At 43.6% G+C, this 19,948-nt stretch overlaps 1 protein-coding gene across 3 annotated transcripts in view; it reads left to right on the top strand.

The window, feature by feature from the left end:
• NDUFA9 (NADH:ubiquinone oxidoreductase subunit A9) overlaps positions 1-7,698 on the top strand; it is a 41,117-nt gene extending 33,419 nt beyond the window's left edge. For all 3 annotated transcript variants that reach the window (XM_036298566.1, XM_036298564.1, XM_036298567.1), the window contains 3 exons: positions 2,023-2,118; positions 4,553-4,619; positions 7,395-7,698. In XM_036298566.1, the coding sequence (XP_036154459.1) occupies positions 2,023-2,118; positions 4,553-4,619; positions 7,395-7,565 (334 nt within the window). In that variant the 3' untranslated portion in view covers positions 7,566-7,698. The remainder of the gene's footprint in view (positions 1-2,022; positions 2,119-4,552; positions 4,620-7,394) is intronic.
• Positions 7,699-19,948: the final 12,250 nt, after the last annotated feature.

The following is a 19,948-nucleotide window of genomic DNA, read 5'->3' on the forward strand; positions in this document are numbered from 1 at the left end:
CCACACCCACCAGCCAGTCAGAGCAACTATATGCAAATTAACCCAACCAAGATGGCGGCTGGCAGCCACGGAGCTGGAGCGTGCAGGAGGCTTGGTTGCCCCAAGGATGGAGGAATCCAAGCTTCCCGCCTGCCACGGCCGGCTCTGAGCTCCACTCACAGCAACAAAGTTTCAATTATAGAAGGTAAATAAACCCTGGATACCTGCTTTCAGCCGGCCGTGGCCACGGAGCTGGAGCAAGCAGGAGGCTTCCCTCCCACCCGCCCTGGCTGACTCTGAGCTCCTCTCAAGGCTACAAAGTTACAATTATAGAAGGTAAATAAATCCCAGAATAAAAAAGAAAAAAAGGAGAGGCTGGGAGCTTCCGTCGCTGGAGGGGCTTTGCCAGCCTGAAAACGGCCCTCAGCCCCTCACCCAGGCTGGCCAAACCTCCATGGGGTGAGGGTCCCCACTGGGCGGGGGGTGGGGGGGGACGCTTGACTAGCCTGCAAACAGCCATCAGCCCCTCAGCCAGGCTGGCCAGGCACCCCAGTGGGGACCCCCACCCTGAAGAGGGTGTGACCAGCTGCAAACAGCCATCAGCCCCTCACCCAGGCTGGCCAGGCACCCCAGCGAGACCCCCACCCTGATCCGGGACACCCTTCAGGGCAAACCAGCTGGCCCCCAAACGTGAACCAGGCCTCTATCCCATATAATAAAAGGGTAATATGCAAATTGACCCTAACAGCAGAATGTTCACTATGACACGCACTGACCACCATGGGCCAGACACTCAATGCAGGAGCTGCCCCCTGGTGGTCACTGCACTCCCACAGCAGGAGCTCTGCCCAGCCACAAGCCAGGCTAATGGCTGCCAGTACAGCAGTAGTGGTGGGAGCCTCTCTCGCCTCCTCAGCAGTGCTAAGGATGTCCGACTGCAGCTTAGGCCGGCTCCCCACTGGCAAGTAGACATCCCCTGAGGGCTCCCGGGCTGCCAGAGGGATGTCTGATTGCCAGCTTAGGCCCAATCCCCCAGGGACTGGGCCTAAGCCAGCAGGTGGTCATCCCCCGAGGGGTCCCAGACTGCGAGAGGGCACAGGGCAGGCTGAGGGCCCCCCCGCAAATGCACAAATTTTTGTGCACTGGGCCTCTAGTATTCAATAAAAGCCTTAAAATCCCGAAGTATACTTTTTAGCTAGTTCTACTTCTAAAATGTATTATCCTATATAATAAAAAGCTAATATGCAAATTGACCAAATGGCAGAACAACTAGTCACTATGACCTTCACTGACCACCAGGGGCAGATGCTCAATGCAGGTGCTATCCCCTGGTGGTCAGTGCGCTCCCATGGGGGAGCGCTGCTCAGCCAGAAACCGAGCTCAAGGCTGGCGAGTGCAGCAGCAGTCGTGGGAGCCTCTTCCGCCTCCACAACAGCGCTAAGGATGACTGACTGATGGCTTAGGCCTGCTCCCCGGGCTCCTAGACTGCAAGAGGGTGCAGGCCCGGCTGAGGGACCTTCCCCCGCCACCGAGTACACGAATTTCATGCACTGGGCCTCCAGTAAACACATAATTATGGATAAGTACAAATATTTCCTATAAGAATGTTTATTAAAGCATTATTTTATAAAAGAAAAATATTTAAATAGTTTAAACATCCAAAAATGGGAATTGGTAAAATAGTTATAATTACTATTTTTGCAGTATGATGTGTAAGCATTAAACATGCACTAGAATATTTAATGACATTGACAGATGGTTGTGATTTAATGTTAAATGAAAAGACATAACAGAATAAGATGAACTGTAATCTTATATTTATAAAAACAAAAATGTATATGTAAGGGGATGAGAAGGATATATTTTAAACATATTAACATTGTCTTTGGTGGGATTATGATGATTTTCCTCTGTGCTAATATAATCTGTATTTACTACAGTGCATATGTGTTCCTTTTTCATAAGACAGATGTTATATTGTTAAATTAAAAAGGTGAATTTTTAGGTGCAAATAATTTGAATAACTGAATTTTTTTTTTGTAGGCCCAATCGATACCTCCTTTTTGACCTGGTGCAGTATGTCTTTGCTATGAGTCACAGACCCTTCCTACCATACCCTTTGCCACGTTTTGCCTATCAGTAAGTAAAGCACTTCTTTTTGTGCCTTCTACAATAGAGCTAACTAGATACATTTGTTCATCATGCTCTCTCACTTGGGGTTATAGGGAGTATGTTCCTTACAGTGAAGTCTCGGAATCTCTAACTAGAATGTTGTCCTAATATCTTGATGTTAGTCTAGGAAAGAACCAGAGACATCTAAGAAAGGTAAATGCAGATTAGTGTGGATGAGAAAAAAGATGTGTTGAGGGGTTAAATCTGCAGTTCTTCAAATTCTCCAATTAAAAATCACTGAATTTTAATATGGAGAAGTATCTTGGCAGGTTGGATAAAGCAGAGATCAGGTTTCTCTGTTTCATATCACTTACTCAGAGTGGCAAAGGGACTCCTCTTTATTAAACCATTCTGGTCCTGCAATTGGGGAAAGGAGCTAGGTTGTTTCAGACTTGGCCTATGGTTGCCTTGTCTTATTTCCTTGCTTCTTAGTTCACTTCTTCCATTTGTAGGTTTAGAAGCTCAGAATTATGTCACACACTTTCACATCCAGTTTGCAAGGTTTTCTTTATAAACCAGCATGGCAGTTCACTCCTTCATTTGTTTGTTCTTCAAATGCCTGCTGTATCATAGGCAATGCACTAGGCACTCGAGATGTTACAGTAAGCCCTGTTATAGAGGTATCAGAACAGTAGTCAATTAGAATGTAGTATGATGATAATATCTATGGAGTGTTCTGTTTTTAGGCTGTCTCTACTTCCTCCTCATCCTATCTAATAATAGAGAAACATGGTAATTAGCATACCTCCGCTACCCTTCCCATTGGCTAATCAGGATGATATGCAAAATAACTGCCAACCAAGATGGCGGCCGGCAGCCAGGCAGCTTGAAGCGAACAGGAGGCTTGCTTGCTTCAGTGACGGAGGAAACTAACATTCCCCGCCTGCCTTGCCGGCCTCTGAGCTTGCAGTTTAAGAAACATTGTTACAAATATAGAAGCTAAACAAAACCCCAGAAACCTGCTTTCAGCTAGCCGGGCTTCAGCCAGCAGGACTGCAACATTCTTTCAATTATAGAACAAATGCAGATCCCTGCTTTCAGCCAGCCGGGATCTCAGCTGCAGTGAGCAGGACCGCAACAGTGTTACAATTATAGAACACAAACAAACCAGATACCTTTCAGCAGCTGAGGCCTAAGAGCTGGAGTCAAGCCTCAGAGCTAAAGCTGGCCCAGAATAAAAAAAAAAAAAAGAAAAAAAGGACAGGTTGGGAGCTTCAGTCACCCGCCAGCCTGAAAACAGCCCTCAGCCCCTCACTCAGACTGGCCAGGCACCCCAGTGGGGACCCCCACCCTGAAGGGTGTGTGACCAGCTGCGAACAGCCATCAGCCCCTCACCCAGGCTGGCCAGGCACTCCAGTGGGTACCCCCACCATGATCCAGGACACCCTTCAGGGCAAACCAGCCGGCCCCCACCCATGCACCAGGCCTCTATCTTATATAGTAAAAGGGTAATATGCCTCCCAGCACCGGGATCAGCGGAGCAACGAGGCCTCCCAGCACCAGGATCAGTGGAGCTGCGAGGCCTCCCGGCACCGGGATCAGCGTGACAGGGGGCAGGGCCACAACTTCCCTATTCGCCTGGTTGCAGGTTCGATCCTCAATTGGGGTGTGGCAGGAGGTAGCCAATAAGTGTTATCCTCTCACATTGATGTTTTTCTCTCTCCTCCTCTCCCTTGCTCTCTCTCTAAAAGTAAATTTAAAAAATGAAATAATTAAAAAAAAAATGAAGGTGGAGCATTGCTATTTGTTCACATCTCTATCTCTAGCACCTAGAACAATGCTTGGCACACAGTAGGCATTGTTAATATTTGCACCCTACTCAGCTTGCCCTACATCCTTAATGGAAGCATATTTGAATGTCTGAGTCTTAAATTCGATTGAGTTTCAGACTTCTGAATGTTGGATCATTTTGTTTGTTTTGTTGGTGGTGGTAGCTTTATTTTACTTTTAAAGATTAGTTGTCACTTTGGTAGAGAATAAGCAGTGTCAGCAGTTATAGCGGTCAGGCTGGGTTAACTTGAAAGAAAAGGTAATCTCACAGAGAGTTGTGCCAGGATGTTGGTTCTTTTCTTTCTTTTAATTTTTTATTGATTTCAGAAATGAAGGGAGAGGGAGAAATAGAAACATCAGTAATGAGAGAGAATCATTGATCCACTGCCTGCTGTACACCCCACACTAGGGATCGAGCCCACAAATCAGGCATGTACCCTGACCAGGAATCGAACCAAGAACTTTCTGGTTCATAGGTTGGCGCTCAACCACTGAGTCATGCTGGCTGGGCGGTTTTCTTTAAAGAAAAACGCCTCTACAGTTGTCTCTCTTCCTGTGGTTCTTATAACCTAGCTTGAATATTGGGCATAGAAACCCTTACCCCATGTGCTATATCTATTCCTTTGTCTAGATGGATAGCACGACTCTTTGAAATCAGTCCATTTGAGCCCTGGACAACGAGGGATAAAGTGGAGCGGGTGAGTATAAGTGTGTTGAACATCTGCCTGGATAGATGCTGGGCAGAGAGCTGCATAGATGGGTAAGTTAGGAAAAGGTGAAAGATTTATATGATCTGAAGAGGAACCCTATTATAGAGACTGGCAGTTAGAAGTGATTTTTGTTTGCTTGGGTTATTTTCATGCTCTTGTCTATCTTTTACCCTCCTGGAAAGGTCAGCCCTCTACTTGTGCACTCAGACTCCCCCACTCTCAGCTTGCTCCAGGTGTGGTTCCTCCACTACTTTTTCTCTGATGCTACTAATTTTTCTTTCTCTGTTGGTTCATTTCCCTTAGCATACAAACAGGCCATAAGAGCTCCACTCTTTTTTAAAAACAAAACCCTCCCTTCTCACCTTGTTTGTGCCATTGCACCAAAACTCCTCAGAAGGGCTGTCTGTACCTGCTATTGACAGTTTCTTACTTCATTCCTTCTTTAACCCACTTCACTCGGGCTTTTATTCACATTTTGCCCCTAAAATTGTTTTTTTCAAGGTTGCCTGTGATCTCCATTCTGCCAAATCCATAGTGAGTTTTCTGACGTCTTGCTGATGAGGTGCTCTCTCCTTGCAACCCTGGATTTCCATCTCTTTTCTGGCCAGTTCTACATTCTCTTGCATTTCCTCCTCTCATTGGGCCATGCTTTTCGGTCTGCCTTCCTGGGTCATTTTCTTCCTGATCTCTAAATGTTGGGGGACCCAAGGGCTCTCTTCTCAGCCTTTTGCCATCTTTGCTTATTCTTTAAATGACCCTCACCTAGTCCCATGCTCCAGCTGCTGTCTGTAACTCATAACTGCAGTTTTATCTCTAGCCCTGAATTGCCCCCCAACCCAACTGTAGGCTCTTAACAATTTAGATAATACTACAGTCATCTGAAATAGAATATGTCCATAAATAGAATTGCAAACCTGCCTCTGTCATCACAATTAACAGTATCACTATTAGCTCTGTTTGTCAAGTTAAAGATGTAGGATTTCTTCCTTTCCCATCCAGTCTAGATCTAAATCAGTGCTCTCCCATAGAACTTCTGCAGTGCTGGCTGGGAATATTTTATGATCTACAGCAGCGGTTCTCAACCTGTGGGTCGAGACCCCTTTGGCGGTCGAACGACCCTATCACAGGGGTCGCCTAAGACCATCCTGCATATCAGATATTTACATTACAATTCATAACAGTAGCAACATTACAGTTATGAAGTAGCAACGAAAATAATTTTATGGTTGGGTCACAACATGAGGAACTGTATTTAAAGGGCCAGAAGGTTGAGAACCACTGATCTACAGTGTCTAAGATGTAACCGCTAACAACATGTCACTATTGAACACTTGACATGTGGCCAGTGTGACTCTAGAAATAGGCTTTGAATTTTAGTTAATTTTAGTTAATTTAAACTTAAATTTGGTTAGTGGCTATCGTATCAAAGAGCACAGCTCTAGACCATCAGCAGGTATGATTCTGGCAACCCTCAAATATGCGCCAGATCTTAAAACTTCTCCCCTTTCTACCTTTTTATTCAGCTTGTTATGAAAATATTATAATAGTATTTAAATTTTTCAACTTATAGAAAGGTAAAGGAAATAATTGTCTCTCCTCTGCCCACTTTAATCCAAGTGGCTATCGTCTTCTTTCTTATTGCCTTGAGCAGTCTCCTGTTGTCTCTCTGGTCCCTCTGCAGTATTGGACTCCAAAGCTCTGGCTCTTCCCAGCCTGCCGTCTCCCGTTCTAGTCTGACTCATTGATCAGTCACCCACTGTCTATAAAAGTTTCTAGGGAGGACACAAAATAAAATAAAAATAATATACCACCTCTACCTTTGAACACCTGTTGACCTTTTATCAATAAGAAACAGCCAGATTTTCCTCTGAATGTTACCCGAAAGCTGGAATGTTGAGAGGATGAAAAAATAGTCCTTGGGGAACAGATGTGAATGGACAGCGTTATCTTCCCATCTGATAGGGTGGAAAGCTAAGACCATTTCAAGGTGTCCTGTATATTCATGAAAGATTGGGCAAGAGTACTAATTGTCAGAATACTTCATTGTATCTTGCACTAATGTGCCTCTCACATTTGTAAGTGAAAAAGTGTTAGTACAGTAGGCTGAATGGGTTTTAGATTTTTGGAGGTTGCTTTACAGCACTGGTAAAAGAATTGCAGACTTTGTCGGGTGGGAGAATGAAGAATCTTTTTAAGTCTTATATTTCATTCTCCTCTACAAACAAGATCGGTTTGGAGTTTTAGATCTGAGCATTAGTCAACCAGGTTAAGTATAGCTGGAGCACAAAAGTTAATGGATTATCTCTTAATGAGCAAGGACAAATGCTAGTTATTTCTGTAATTCAACAGTTAAAACTGAGGCAGAAAGCCTGTGCTCAGAGCATGGACACACAGGCTTTAAATCCTATATTTTACTTAAAACCTATAAAGCCACCCCTGGCAAATTTGACGACCTATGCCTCTCACTTTAGATTTATTTCTGTTTAAATCTCTAGAATGACTCTCCTAGAGCCCATGTTCTATGCCCATGGGTAGTGCTAGGGACCTTTGAGCTGCTATTTGGTGAACTTGCCCTTTTTTCCTTAAACCCTTTGCCTGTGGTCAACTTTTAGAGAGTGCTGGAACCAAGCACTGCCACATATCCTTTGAAAACAGTGAAGTATCAGTAATGGGTCTCAGCTGGAGGGTTGAGTGCTTGCTGGATAGCATGTGGCGTTCTCGGACAGCGTTCAATGTTCTCTGTGGTTCTTTGTTTGTTCAAAGGTTCACATCACTGACATGACATTGCCTCACTTGCCTGGCTTGGAAGACCTTGGTATTCAGGCCACACCCCTGGAACTGAAGGCCATCGAGGTGCTGCGGCGTCATCGCACTTACCGCTGGCTGTCTTCTGAAGTGGATGAGGTGAAGCCAGCCAAGACTGTCAACTTTTAGTGGCCTCTGAGCTGCCCTGGGTTTTTGGTGTCATTTGGGTCATCTGGCTAGTGACTAGTCCACTTTCATCAGAGAATCCTGTAAACAGTGAATAAGATCTCTCTATTAAAACATCTGAGATTATATTCTGCAACAGTTTTTTCTTTCTTGATTTATGAAATGAGAAATTTAGCCATTTAGAGCTTAAACATAATTTTTGTTTAAGAATATATATTTAATACTGACTTGTATCATTTATCTTCTTTAATGCTGAAGAATTGGAATTTCACTGTGTCAAGCTACTTCTATAACAAGGACTCCCTTTTAATGTCAAAATATTACGACAACCACAAGTGATAGGTGATTATCTCTTACTATCCATTAATTGAGAAAATATATAATGTTCCATAACTAATCAGAATTTATTTTTAAAATTTTAATGATAACTATATATATTTTTAAAATAGTACATACATATAAAACATTGTGGACAGATTTTCAAACTGCATGCAGTAATTCCATAGTCCTCTGCTCAGACCTAAACTACCTGAAGTCTGTCCCCCCTGCTATTAGGACAGCTAGATGGTTTTAGATACATGGAAATAGAAAGGTTCTCTCCATGCGAAGGAGGTGCCACAGTCTCTTTGCAGTGATGACTAATGCACAGGAATTAGGACTTTTGTGTAAATTGATATTACAGCCAAGACCCAGATGATCAGTTGGTTTAGTCAGCAAATTCCTCAGTACAGTATAATTAAAAACTCTCATAATTCGAGGTGAAGCCATCACACCACCTTAGGTGAGCCACTGCTAGGTGACCCAAGGTTAGGCACTGCTTTCCACCACAGTTCAGCCCCTTGATATGTAGGTGGGGATGTCAGTGAAAAAAATCCTGTTCAGTTACACTAACACCCATCTCATTCTTCGAGTGAGGAATGTGGATGTTGAAAGTGCTTTATATATAACAACCTGGGCAGGTGCACTGACCGGGAATCGAACCATCACCTTCTGATTCATAGGTCCATGTTCAACCACTGAGCCACGCTGAAGGTGAGTTTTCTACCTTCCATTCTCTACATGTTATAGAATCTTGTCCCAAAATGGACAAAAGTGTACTATTAAGTGTGGTTTGTGGACCAGCAACATCAGCATCACCTGGGAGCTTGTTAGAAATACTGAAAACCGGGCCCTACCTACTTCAGACCTGTTGAATTAGGGTCTGCGTTTTATTTTATTTTAATCCTCACCAGAAGATACGGGGGTTTTTTTTGTTGTTGTTGTTGTTGTTGTTTGTTTTTTGTTTTTAATGATTTGAGAGAGAGAGGCAGGGAGAGAGAGAAACATCAATTGGTTGCCTCCTGTATGTGCCCCAACCGGAGATCAAACCAGCAACCTAGGTATATGTCCTGACTGGGAATCAAACCTGCATGGGATGATGTTCCAACCAACTGAACCACCTGGCCAGGCAGAGTGCATTTTAGATAGGTCCCTGGGAGATTTGTATGCACATGGTGTAAAAAGCCCTGATGTACAGACATGCTGTGTCAGAGTAGAGCAGTTCCTGTTATTAAGTCAGGTGGGCGAGCCCCACCACAGACCTACTGAATCAGAATCTCTAGAGAAAGGGCCTAGGAATTTTATTTTTATTCTCATGCACAGTAATATGTGAGAATCGATGCCCTAGGGAAAGGTGCCCAACTTCAGCTTCACTTTTTTTCTTCAGTTAAATTTATCTCATGTTATTGCCCCTAATACTCCTGTTTGCCATAAGGCAGCTAGTAGGCACACAGATGAGTGGATTTGACTTGAAAATAAATAATAATTCTGTAACGCACAGCATCTCATAGTATCTGCATATTCATGCTGTTTCCGCATCAACTTATAACTCATGATGCTATCTACTTGCTTTCCCTAAAACCAAGATAATTTTTCTTTCTTGTCACACCCAGTACCCCTGCTTATATTTTGTAATGCATTCTTTATTATCCTGACATGAAAGTCATAGCTACTATAATCTACCTAACATGAAATCAAAATATAATCTACACTAATAAAAGAGAAACATGGTAATTGGCGTACGACCGCTACCCTTTTCATTGGCTAATCAGCGAGATATGCAAATTAACTGTCAGCCAAGATGGCGGCCGGCAGCCAGGCAGCTTGAAACTAACATGAGGCTTGCTTGCCTCAGTGACAGAGGATCATTGGAGGAAACCAACGTTCCCCGCCTGCGGCTGCAGGCCTCTGAGCGGGCAGTTTAAGAAACATTGTAACAAATTACCCCCCCCCCCCCCCCGACTTCAGCCAGCAGATTCGCAACATTGTAAGCAAAGGCCAGAAACCTACTTTCAGCCGCGGAGGCCTAAGAGCTGGAGCCAAGCCTCAAGGTAAAGCTGGCCCAGAATAAAAAAAGAAAAGAAAAAAGAAAAAAAGGAGCGGTTGGGAACTTCAGTCACTCCCAGCCTGAAAACAGCCCTCAGCCCCTCACCCAGACTGGCCAGGCACCCCAGTGGGGACCCCGACCCTGATCCAGGACACCCTTCAGGGCAAACCAGCCGGCCCCACCCATGCACCAGGCCTCTACCCTATATAGTAAAAGGGTAATATGCCTCTAGGCACCGGGATCAGCGTGACAGGGGGCAGCACCCAAACCCCCTGATCGCCCTGTGGCTCTGTGTGTGACAGGGGGCGGGGCCCCAAACCCCTGAGCAGCCCTGCTCTGTGCCTGATAGGGGGGAGCTCCCCAACCCCCCGCTCCCCCACGGGCCCTGCTCTGTGTGTGATGAGTAGAGCCATAACCTCCCCATCGGCCCTGCCCTGAGTGTGAGAGTGGCGGCACCCCAACCCCCTGATCGGCCCTGCTCTGTGGGTGATAGAGGGCGGTGCTCCAACCCCCTGATGGGCCCTGCTCTGTGTGTGACGGGGGCAGTGCCCCAACCCCCTGATGGGCCCTGCTCTGTGCGTGACGGGGTGGCGCCGCAACCTCCCCATCGACCCTGCCTTGAGTGTGACAGGGGACGGTGCCCCAACCCCCCAATCGGCCCTACCCTGAGCGTGACTGAGGGTGGCATCACAACCTCCCAATCTGCCCTGCTCTGTGCATGACGGGGCGGCGCCCCAACTCCCCAATCGGCCCTGCTCTGAGCCCAACCAGGGGCTGCACCTAGGGATTGGGCCTGCCCTCTGCCACCCGGGAGCAGGCCTAAGCCAGCAGGTCGTTATCTCCCGAGGGGTCCCAGACTGCGAGAGGGCACAGACTGGGCTGAGGGACCCCTCCTCCCCCCCGAGTGCACAAATTTTTGTGCACTGGGCCTCTAGTCCTATATAATAAAACCCTAATATGCAAATCGACCGAACGGTGGAACTACTGGTCACTGTGACATGCACTGACCACCAGGGGGCAGACGCTCAATGCAGGAACTGCCCCCTGGTGATCAGTGTGCTCCCACAGGAAGAGCACTGCTCAGCCAGAAACTGGGCTCATGGCCGGCGAGCACAGTGGCGGTGGTGGGAGCCGCTGCCACCTCTGCTGCAGGCAGGCGGTAAGGAGCAAGGAGTCCCAGACTGCGAGAGCCCCAGACTGTGAGAGGGATGTCCAACTGCCAGTTTAGGCCCAATCCCCTCGGGCTAAGCCAGCAGGCGGACATCCCGTGAGGGGTCCCCAACTGCAAACTGGGCTGCGGCGCCCCCCCCCCCAACACACACACACACACATACACACACAGTGCATGAGTTTCATGTACCAGGCCTCTAGTACGTAATTAAAAACAGTACTCCAGTGTATTGGCATGTGAGCACAACTACATGGAAGCCATAATGAAGTCAACTGCTTGCATCTAGGTGGGCAGTCAAAATAGGCACCAATGTACACTGGTCTCAGGAGGAAGGGGTTATATTGGTCACTTAAATACTGTGAACACCATGTCAGCTTCTGAATTAGTGAACAGCTTTTTTTATTGAAGTATAATCGACTTAAAATAGTATATTAGTTTCATAGTGTACAGCATAGTGTTTCAACATTTGTATGCACTGCAATATGATCACTGTAGTAAGACAGTTACCATGTGTCGCTATGCAAAGTTAGTACAATATTATTGACTGTTTCCCCATGCTGTACCTTACATCCCCATGACTTATTTATTTTATAACTAGAGGCCCGATGCACGAAATTTGTGCAAGGGGCTCAGCCCCCGCTGCCGTGGCGGCTTCCTCTGCCTTGGCCCTGCCACCGTGGCTTCGTCCGGAAGGATGTCCAGTTAAATTATCATATTATGATTTTATTATTATAGATTGGAAGTTTATGCCTTTTGATCTCCTTCACTTATTTCATAATCCCACCCCTAGCCCCCTCTGGCAACCCCCATTCTGTTCCTGATGCATCTGGGTTTTGCTTTGTTTTGTGTTTTAGAGTCTACATATAAGTGAAATCATATGGTACTTGTCTTTGTCTGACTTATTTTACTCAATACCCTTAAGGTCCATCCATGTTGCAAATGGAAAGCTTTCATTCTTTATGGCTGAGTAGTATTCCATGGTTATATATACCCCATTTTCTTCATCCATCCACCCACCCATCCATCCATCCATCCATCCATCGATGAACATTTAGGTTCTTTCTATATTTTGGTTATTGTAAATAATACCATGAACATAGGGGTGCATATATCTTTCCTGATTAGTTTTTTCATTTTCTTTGGATAGATAACCAACAGAGGAATTGCTGAATCATATTGGTAGTTCTTTTTTAAACATTTTTTGAAAAACCTCCATACTGTCTTCCAGAATGGCAGCACTAATTTACATTCCTATCAATAGTGCATAAGGGTTACCCTTTCTCCACAATTTGGCAAAAACACTTGTTATTTCTTGTCTTTTCAATAATAGCCATTCTGACAGGTATGAGGTGATTACCTCTTTTTTTTAAAATTAAATTTATTGGGATGACACTGATTAACAGAATTATACTGCTCTCAGATTTCAGGTGCACAATTCTGCAGCACATCATCTATACACTTGTGTGTTCACCATCTCAAGTCTCTGTCCATCACCAGTTATCTCCCATACTCTCCTCTGTCTCCCCCTACTCCTTTCCCTGGCAATCACCACACTGTTGTCAATGTCCAAGAGTTCTTTCTCTTTTTTCTTTTTGCTCAATCCCTCCATGAAGTGGTATTTCATTGTGGATTTGATTTGCATTTTCCTGATGATTAGTGATGTTAAACATCTTTTCATGTGCCTATTGTCCATCTGTATGTCTTCTTTGGAAAAATATCTCTTCAAATTCTCTGCTCTTTGTTTGTTTTATTTTTTTAGAGAGAGTGGAAGGGGAGAATGGGGGGGGGGGGGGAACACATCAATGTGAGAGAGGCACATCATCAATTGGTTGCTTCACATGCCCTGACCCGGGCCAGGTATCAAACCTGCAATCCTTGACTGAGAATTGAACTTGCAATCCTTCAATGCATTGGCCAATGCTGTAACCACTGAGAAACACTGGCCAGGACTCCTCTGCTCATTTTTAAGTCAGATTTATTTTGTTATTGAGTTGTATGAGTTCTTTTTAAAAAAGTGTATATATATATATAACAAAATAAATTATTGAATTAAGAGAGGAAGGGAAAGATACATAGAAACATAAGTGATGAGAGAGAATCATCAATTGGCTGCCTCCTGCATGCCTCACACTGGGATTTTAGCAACCAGGGCATATGCCCTGACCAGGAATTGAACCATGACCAACTGGTTCATAGATCGGCGTTCAACCAGTAAGCCATACTGGCTGGGCACTTAACATTCACATCTTTAATCCATTTTGAGTTAATCCTATATACTAAAGAGATTATATACAAATGATCATTACGCAACCGATCAGCAGGAGGGCAGGGCAGCGAGCTTATTTGCGCACAGATTCGTGTGTAGGACCACTGGTTTTTTACATGTGGTCTAGTTTCATTCTTTTGTATGTAGCTGTTTAGTTTTGCCAACACCATTTATTGAAGAGTTTCCTTTCCCTATTGAATATGCTTGCCTTCTTTGTCATAAATTAATTGAATGTATATACATTGGTTTAATTCTGGGCTCTATTCTGTCCCATTGATCCAAGTGCCCATTTTTAGGCCAACACCATACTGTTTTGATTACTAAAGATTTGAGTATAGTTTGAAATCAGGAGCATGATACTTCTGCTTTGTTCTTCTTCCTCAAGATTGCTTTGGTGATTTGGGACGTTTTGTTTCATACAAATGTTAGAGTTATTTGTGTTAGTTCTGTTAACAATTCCATTGGAATTTTGGTAGGGATTGCATTGGATCTGTATATTGCTTTGGGCACTATGGACATTTAAAAAGTATTGCCCGTGTGGCTCAGTTGGTTGAGTGTCCTCCCATGCACTAGGTCATGGGTTTGATTCATGGTTCGGGCACATGCCTGGATTGTAGGCTCAATCCTCAGTGCGGGGCATGGAGGAGGCAGCCAATGGATGTTTCTCTCTCATTGATGTTTCTATCTCTCCCTCTCCCTTCCTTTCTCTGAACCCAATAAAAACATATTTAAAAAAAAAAATAAAGACATTATTTCAATCTACAAGCACAGAACATCATTTACTTGCCTCTTCTTCAGTTTCTTGCTTCAGCGTCTTTTAGTTTTCAGTGTAGAGGTCTTTCGCTTCCTTGGTTAAATGAGCATTGTTCCTAGGTATTTTATTCTTTTTAAAAAAAATCTTTATTTATTTATTATTTTTTAAAATAAATCTTTATTGTTCAGATTATTACAGTTGTTCCTCTTCCCCCCTCCCATAGCTCCCCTCCACCTGGTTCCCACCCCACCTTCTGTCCTTACCCCCCCACACACTGTCCTCGTCCATAGGTGTACGATTTTTGTCCAGTCTCTTCCCACACCCCCTTCCCCCTGAAAATTGTCAGTCCACTCCCTTTCTATGCCCCTGATTCTATTCTATTCACCAGTTTATTCTGTTTGTCAGATTTTTTATTCATTTGATTTTTAGATTCACTTGTTGATAGATATGTAGTTGTTGTCACTTTGTTGTTCATAATTTTTATCTTTACCTTTTTCTTCTTCTTTCTCTTCTTAAAGAATACCCTTCAGCATTTCATATAATACTGGTTTGGCGGTGATGAACTCCTTTAGCTTTTTCTTATCTGTGAACCTCTTTATCTGACCTTCAATTCTAAATGATAGCTTTGCTGGGTAGAATAATCTTGGTTGTAGGTTCTTGCTATTCATCACTTTGAATATTTCTTGCCACTCCCGTCTGGCCTGCATAGTTTCTGTTGAGAAATCAACTGACAGTCCTATGGGTACTCCTTTGTAGGTAACTAACTCTTTTTCTCTTGCTGCTTTTAAGATTCTCTCTTTGTCTTTTGCCCTTGGCATTTTAATTATGATGTGTCTTGGTGTGGTCCTCTTTGGATTCCTCTTGTTTGGGGTTCTCTGTGCTTCATGGACTTGTAAGTCTATTTCTTTCACCAGGTGGGGGAAGTTTTCTGTCATTATTTCTTCAAATAGGTTTTCAATATCTTGCTCTCTCTCTTCTTCTGGCACCCCTATAATTTTGATGTTGGTACGCTTGAAGTTGTCCCAGAGGCTCCTTGCACTATCTCCATATTTTTGTATTCTTTTTTCCTTTTGCTTTTCCGTTTGGGTGTTTTATGCTTCTTCGTATTTCAAATCGTTGACTTGATTCTTGCGATCCTCTAGTCTGCTGTTGGATCTCTGTATATTATTCTTTATTTCAGTCAGTATGCTTAATTTCTAATTGGTCCTTTTTCATATCCTTGAGGGTCTCACTATATTTTTCAGAAGTTTCTAGAAGATTCTTGAGTAACCATATAACCGTGGTTTTGAACTCTATATCCAGTAGTTTGCTTTCTTCCATTTCTTTTGTTTGTGACCTGTTCTTTGTCTCCGCATTTTGGCTGCTTCCCTGTGTTGATAGAGTGGCTTTGTGTGCTAGGTGTCCTATAGGGCCCAGTGGCTCAGCCTCCCTGAGTTGGACACTCTTGGTGCACCCCTTTGTGGGCTGTGTGCACAGTCTTGTTGTAGTTAAGCCTTGATTGCTGTTGGTATCACTGGGGAGAATTGACCTCCAGGCCAATTGGCTGTGAGGACCAGTTGTGTCTTCAATGGGAGAACTTCTGTGCTGGAGAAACCCTTATGGAGCAGAACTTGCTTCACTGGGGCTTTGGCACTCACTGAGTCGCCCAGGTTTTTAGGCGGAGAAAGGCCAGGCCATTCATATGCAAAAAGCCTCTGCTCACAGCTTGGATGGGGTTGTAAATTGGGTGGGGCGGGGTCTCAGGGACTCACCAGGGCAGAGCAAACAGCAATGGCTGCCAGTCTGCTCTGCTCGGAGAGGTCCCAGGGTCTGTGTCCAGTGGCCCTGTGCAGGAACAATGACCGCTGCAAGCACCTCTGCGAGAATCCGCCCTCATATTCCGGCCTGATGCCAGACAATCCAGTTTCTCCCCGTATGAGTCTGGGTCCCCAAATTCTCACCCGGAACCGGAGTTCAGAGCAGTCGGGAGCTTTTATCTCCCTCCTGATTGAAAAAGACAACAGCATACCCAGCTGCCAGCCCCTTTCGTGCGTGCCTCCATACCTCCTCCACACTTCCATACCTCTGCACCTCCTACCGGACTCAATGCGCTTTTCTCTTTCCTTCTAGTTGTAGAATTTTCACTCAGCCAGCCTTCCCATGGTTCTGGATGATATTCGTTTTGTCTTTTAGTTGTAGTTTTAATGTGGTTGTGCACGGCAGCAACTTTAGGTGTTTACTTATACCGCCATCTTGATTGTCTCTATTTTATTCTTTTTGATGCAACTATAAATGGGATTGTTTTCCTGATTTCTTTTCTGATAGTTTGTTATTAATATAAAGAAAAACAACAGATTTTTGTATATTAATTTTGTGTTCTGCAACTTTACTGTATTTATTAGTTCTAACAGGGTTTTGTGTGTATGTGTGTGTGTGTGTGTAATCTTTAGGGTTTTCTTTTTTTTCTTTTCTTTTTTTTTTATTGCTTAAAGTATTACAAAGAGTATTACATATGTTTCCTTTTTTCCCCCCCGCCCTTGACAATCCCCTGGCCTCCCCTACCCCCCAGTGTCTTATGTCCATTGGTTATGCTTATATGCATGCATACAAGTCCTTCGGTTGATCTCTTACCCATCCCCCTCCTGCCCTCCCACACTCCCCGGCCTTCCTGCTGTAGTTTGACAGTCTGTTTGAGGCAGCTCTGCCTCTGTATCTATTTTTGTTCATAAATTTATAATGGTCTTTATTATCCAGAAATGAGTGAGATCATGTGGTATTTTTCCTTCATTTACTGGCTTATTTCACTTAGCATAATGCTCTCCCGTTGCATCCATGCTGTTGCAAATGGTAAGAGTTCCTCCTTTTTTACAGCAGCATAGTATTCCATCATGTAGATATACCACAGTTTTCTAATCCATTCATCTACAGATGGGCACTTAGGCTGTTTCCAGATCTTAGCTATGGTGAATTGTGCTGCTATGAACATAGGGGTGCATATATCCTTTCTGGCTGGTGTTTCTGGTTTCTTGGGATATATTCCTAGAAGTGGGAAAACAGGGTCAAATGGGAGTCCCTTTTTTAGTTTTTTGAGGAAACTCCATACTCTCTTCCATAGTGGCTGCACCAGTCTGCATTCCCACCAGCAGTGGACAAGTGTTCCTTTTTTTCCACATCCTCTCCAGCACTTGTCATTTGTTGAATTGTTGATGATAGCCATTCTGACAGGTGTGAGATGGTACCTCATTGTTGTTTTGATTTGCATCTCTCGGATGATTAGTGACTTTGAGCATGTTTTCATATGTCTCTTGGCTTTCTGAATGTCCTCTTTTAAAAGGTGTCTATTTAGGTCCCTTGCCCATTTTTTGATTGGATTGTTTATCTTCCTTTTGTTGAGTTGTATGAGTTCCCTATAAATGTTGGAGGTTAAACCCTTATCAGTGATAGTATTGGCAAATATGTTCTCCCATGTAGTGGGCTTTCTTGTTGTTTTGTTGATGGTTTCTTTTGCTGTGCAGAAACTTTTTATTTTGATGTAATCCCATTTGTTTATTTTCTCTTTAGTTTCCAATGCCCTAGTATCTGTGTCGGTGAAGAAATTGCTTCGGCATATGTCTGAGATTTTGTTGCCTTTGGATTCTTCTAGTATTTTTATGGTTTCCCGTCATATATTTAAGTTCTTTATCCATTTTGAGTTTATTTTTGTGTATGGTGTAAGTTGGTGGTCTAGTTTCATTTTCTTGCATGTATCTGTACAATTTTCCCAATACCATTTATTGAAGAGACTATCTTGACTCCATTGTATGTTCTTGCCTCCTTTGTCAAATATTAATTGAGCGTATTGGTTGGGGCTGATATCTGGGCTCTCTATTCTATTCCGTTGATCTATATGTCTCTTCTTTTGCCAGTACCAGGCAGTTTTGAGAACAGTGGCTTTGTAATACAGCTTGATTTCTGGTATTGAGATCCCACCTACTTTGTTCTTTCTCAGGATCGCTACAGCTATTCGGGGTCATTTTTTATTCCAGATGAATTTTTGGAGAGTTCGTTCTAGGTCTGTGAAATATGCGATTGGTATTTTAATGGGAAGTGCGTTGAATTTATAGATTGCTTTGGGCAGTATGGACATTTTAATGATGTTGATTCTACCAATCCAAGAACATGGTATGTTCTTCCATCTCTTTATGTCTTCCTCTATCTCTTTTTTCAACGTCCTGTAGTTTTCTGAGTAGAGGTCTTTTACCTCTTTAGTTAAGTTTATTCCTAGGTAGCTTAATTTTTTTGGTGCGATCGTAAATGGGATTGCTTTTTTAGTCTCTCTTTCTGCAAGTTCACTATTGGTGTATAGAAATGCCATAGATTTCTTGGTGTTAATTTTGTATCCTGCTACATTGCCGAATTCTTTTATTAAGTCTAATAGCTCATTGATGGAGTCTTTAGGGTTTTTTAAGTATAATATCATGTCATCTGCAAATAAGGATAGTTTTACTTCTTCTTTTCCAATTTGGATGCCTTTTATTTCTTCTTCTTGTCTAATTGCAATGGCTAATACTTCCAGTACTATGTCGAACAGGAGTGGTGAGAGTGGGCATCCCTGTCTTGTTCCTGTTCTTAGGGCAAATGGTGTTAGTTTTTGTCCATTGAGTATGATGTTGGCTGTGGGCCTGTCATTTATGGCTTTTATTATGTTGAGGTATGATCCTTCAATTCCCACCTTGCTGAGAGTTTTTATCAAAAATGGGTGTTGAATTTTGCCGGGAGCCGGTCCATCCTTGCTGTTTCAAAGGACCTGGCATATATGGCATACTGTTCTTAATATGTTTGCTCACCTTCTTGGCACTATGTGTTTTAACCAAGGTCTCCTCTCTGAGAAAGGTTGTTTCCCCAGGTAGGGATTTTCCCCTGAAGTTAGGGAGGGAATAAAACCTCTTAACTAAGTGCCAGGCGGGTAATTAATCACTTTAACTACGAACAATCGTGCTTAAGCTACATAATCTTTACTCCCTGGAATGAAGATAAGAAACACCCTAACCTTTGTAATAGAGATTGATAGGATTGAATCAACTGGTATAAATACAGATGCAACAAGACAGCAAGACAGAACTTAGAATACAGAGCTTAGAACACAGAACTAAGAAGACAACCTACACAGAACCTACAGACAGAAGAACTTCGCTGGAGAGAACATGGCAAAAGATCCTGGACTGAACCTGACTACAGAAATTGGCAAGAGAACCTGACTAGAACCTGGTGACTGAACCTGGCTGGAGAACCTGGACAGAACCTGGCTGGAGAACCTAGCGAGGGAACATGGCTACAGAACCTGGCTGGAGAATCTGGAGAACCTAGCAAGAGAACATGGACACAGAACCTGGCTGGAGATCCTAACCAGAACTTCGCTGGAGATCCTGGCTAGGCTGCTGATCAACTGAACGCTGTCTCCATGTCATTCCTTCTTCGCCGACTCCGTCTACACCTTTGGGGAACCCCTGGACCTGCTGGGGTTGGACCCCGGCAGAATTTTGTCAAACACTTTTTCTGCATCAATTGATATGACCATGTGGTTTTTTTCTTTCAATTTGTTTATGTGATGTATCACGTTTATTGACTTGTGGATATTGTACCATCCTTGCATCCCTGGGATAAATCCTACTTGGTCGTGGTGTATGATCTTTCTGATGTACTGCTGGGTCCGATTTGCTAAGATTTTGTTGAGGATTTTGGCATCTATGTTCATGAGGGATATTGGCCTGTAATTCTCTTTCACTGTGTTGTCTTTACCTGGTTTTGGTATTAGGGTGATGCTGGCTTCATAGAATGAGCTTGGAAGTGTTCCTTCCTCTTGGATTTTTTG

This window comes from Myotis myotis, unplaced genomic scaffold (genome assembly GCF_014108235.1).
Source record: "Myotis myotis isolate mMyoMyo1 unplaced genomic scaffold, mMyoMyo1.p scaffold_m19_p_3, whole genome shotgun sequence".
Lineage (NCBI taxonomy): Eukaryota > Metazoa > Chordata > Mammalia > Chiroptera > Vespertilionidae > Myotis > Myotis myotis.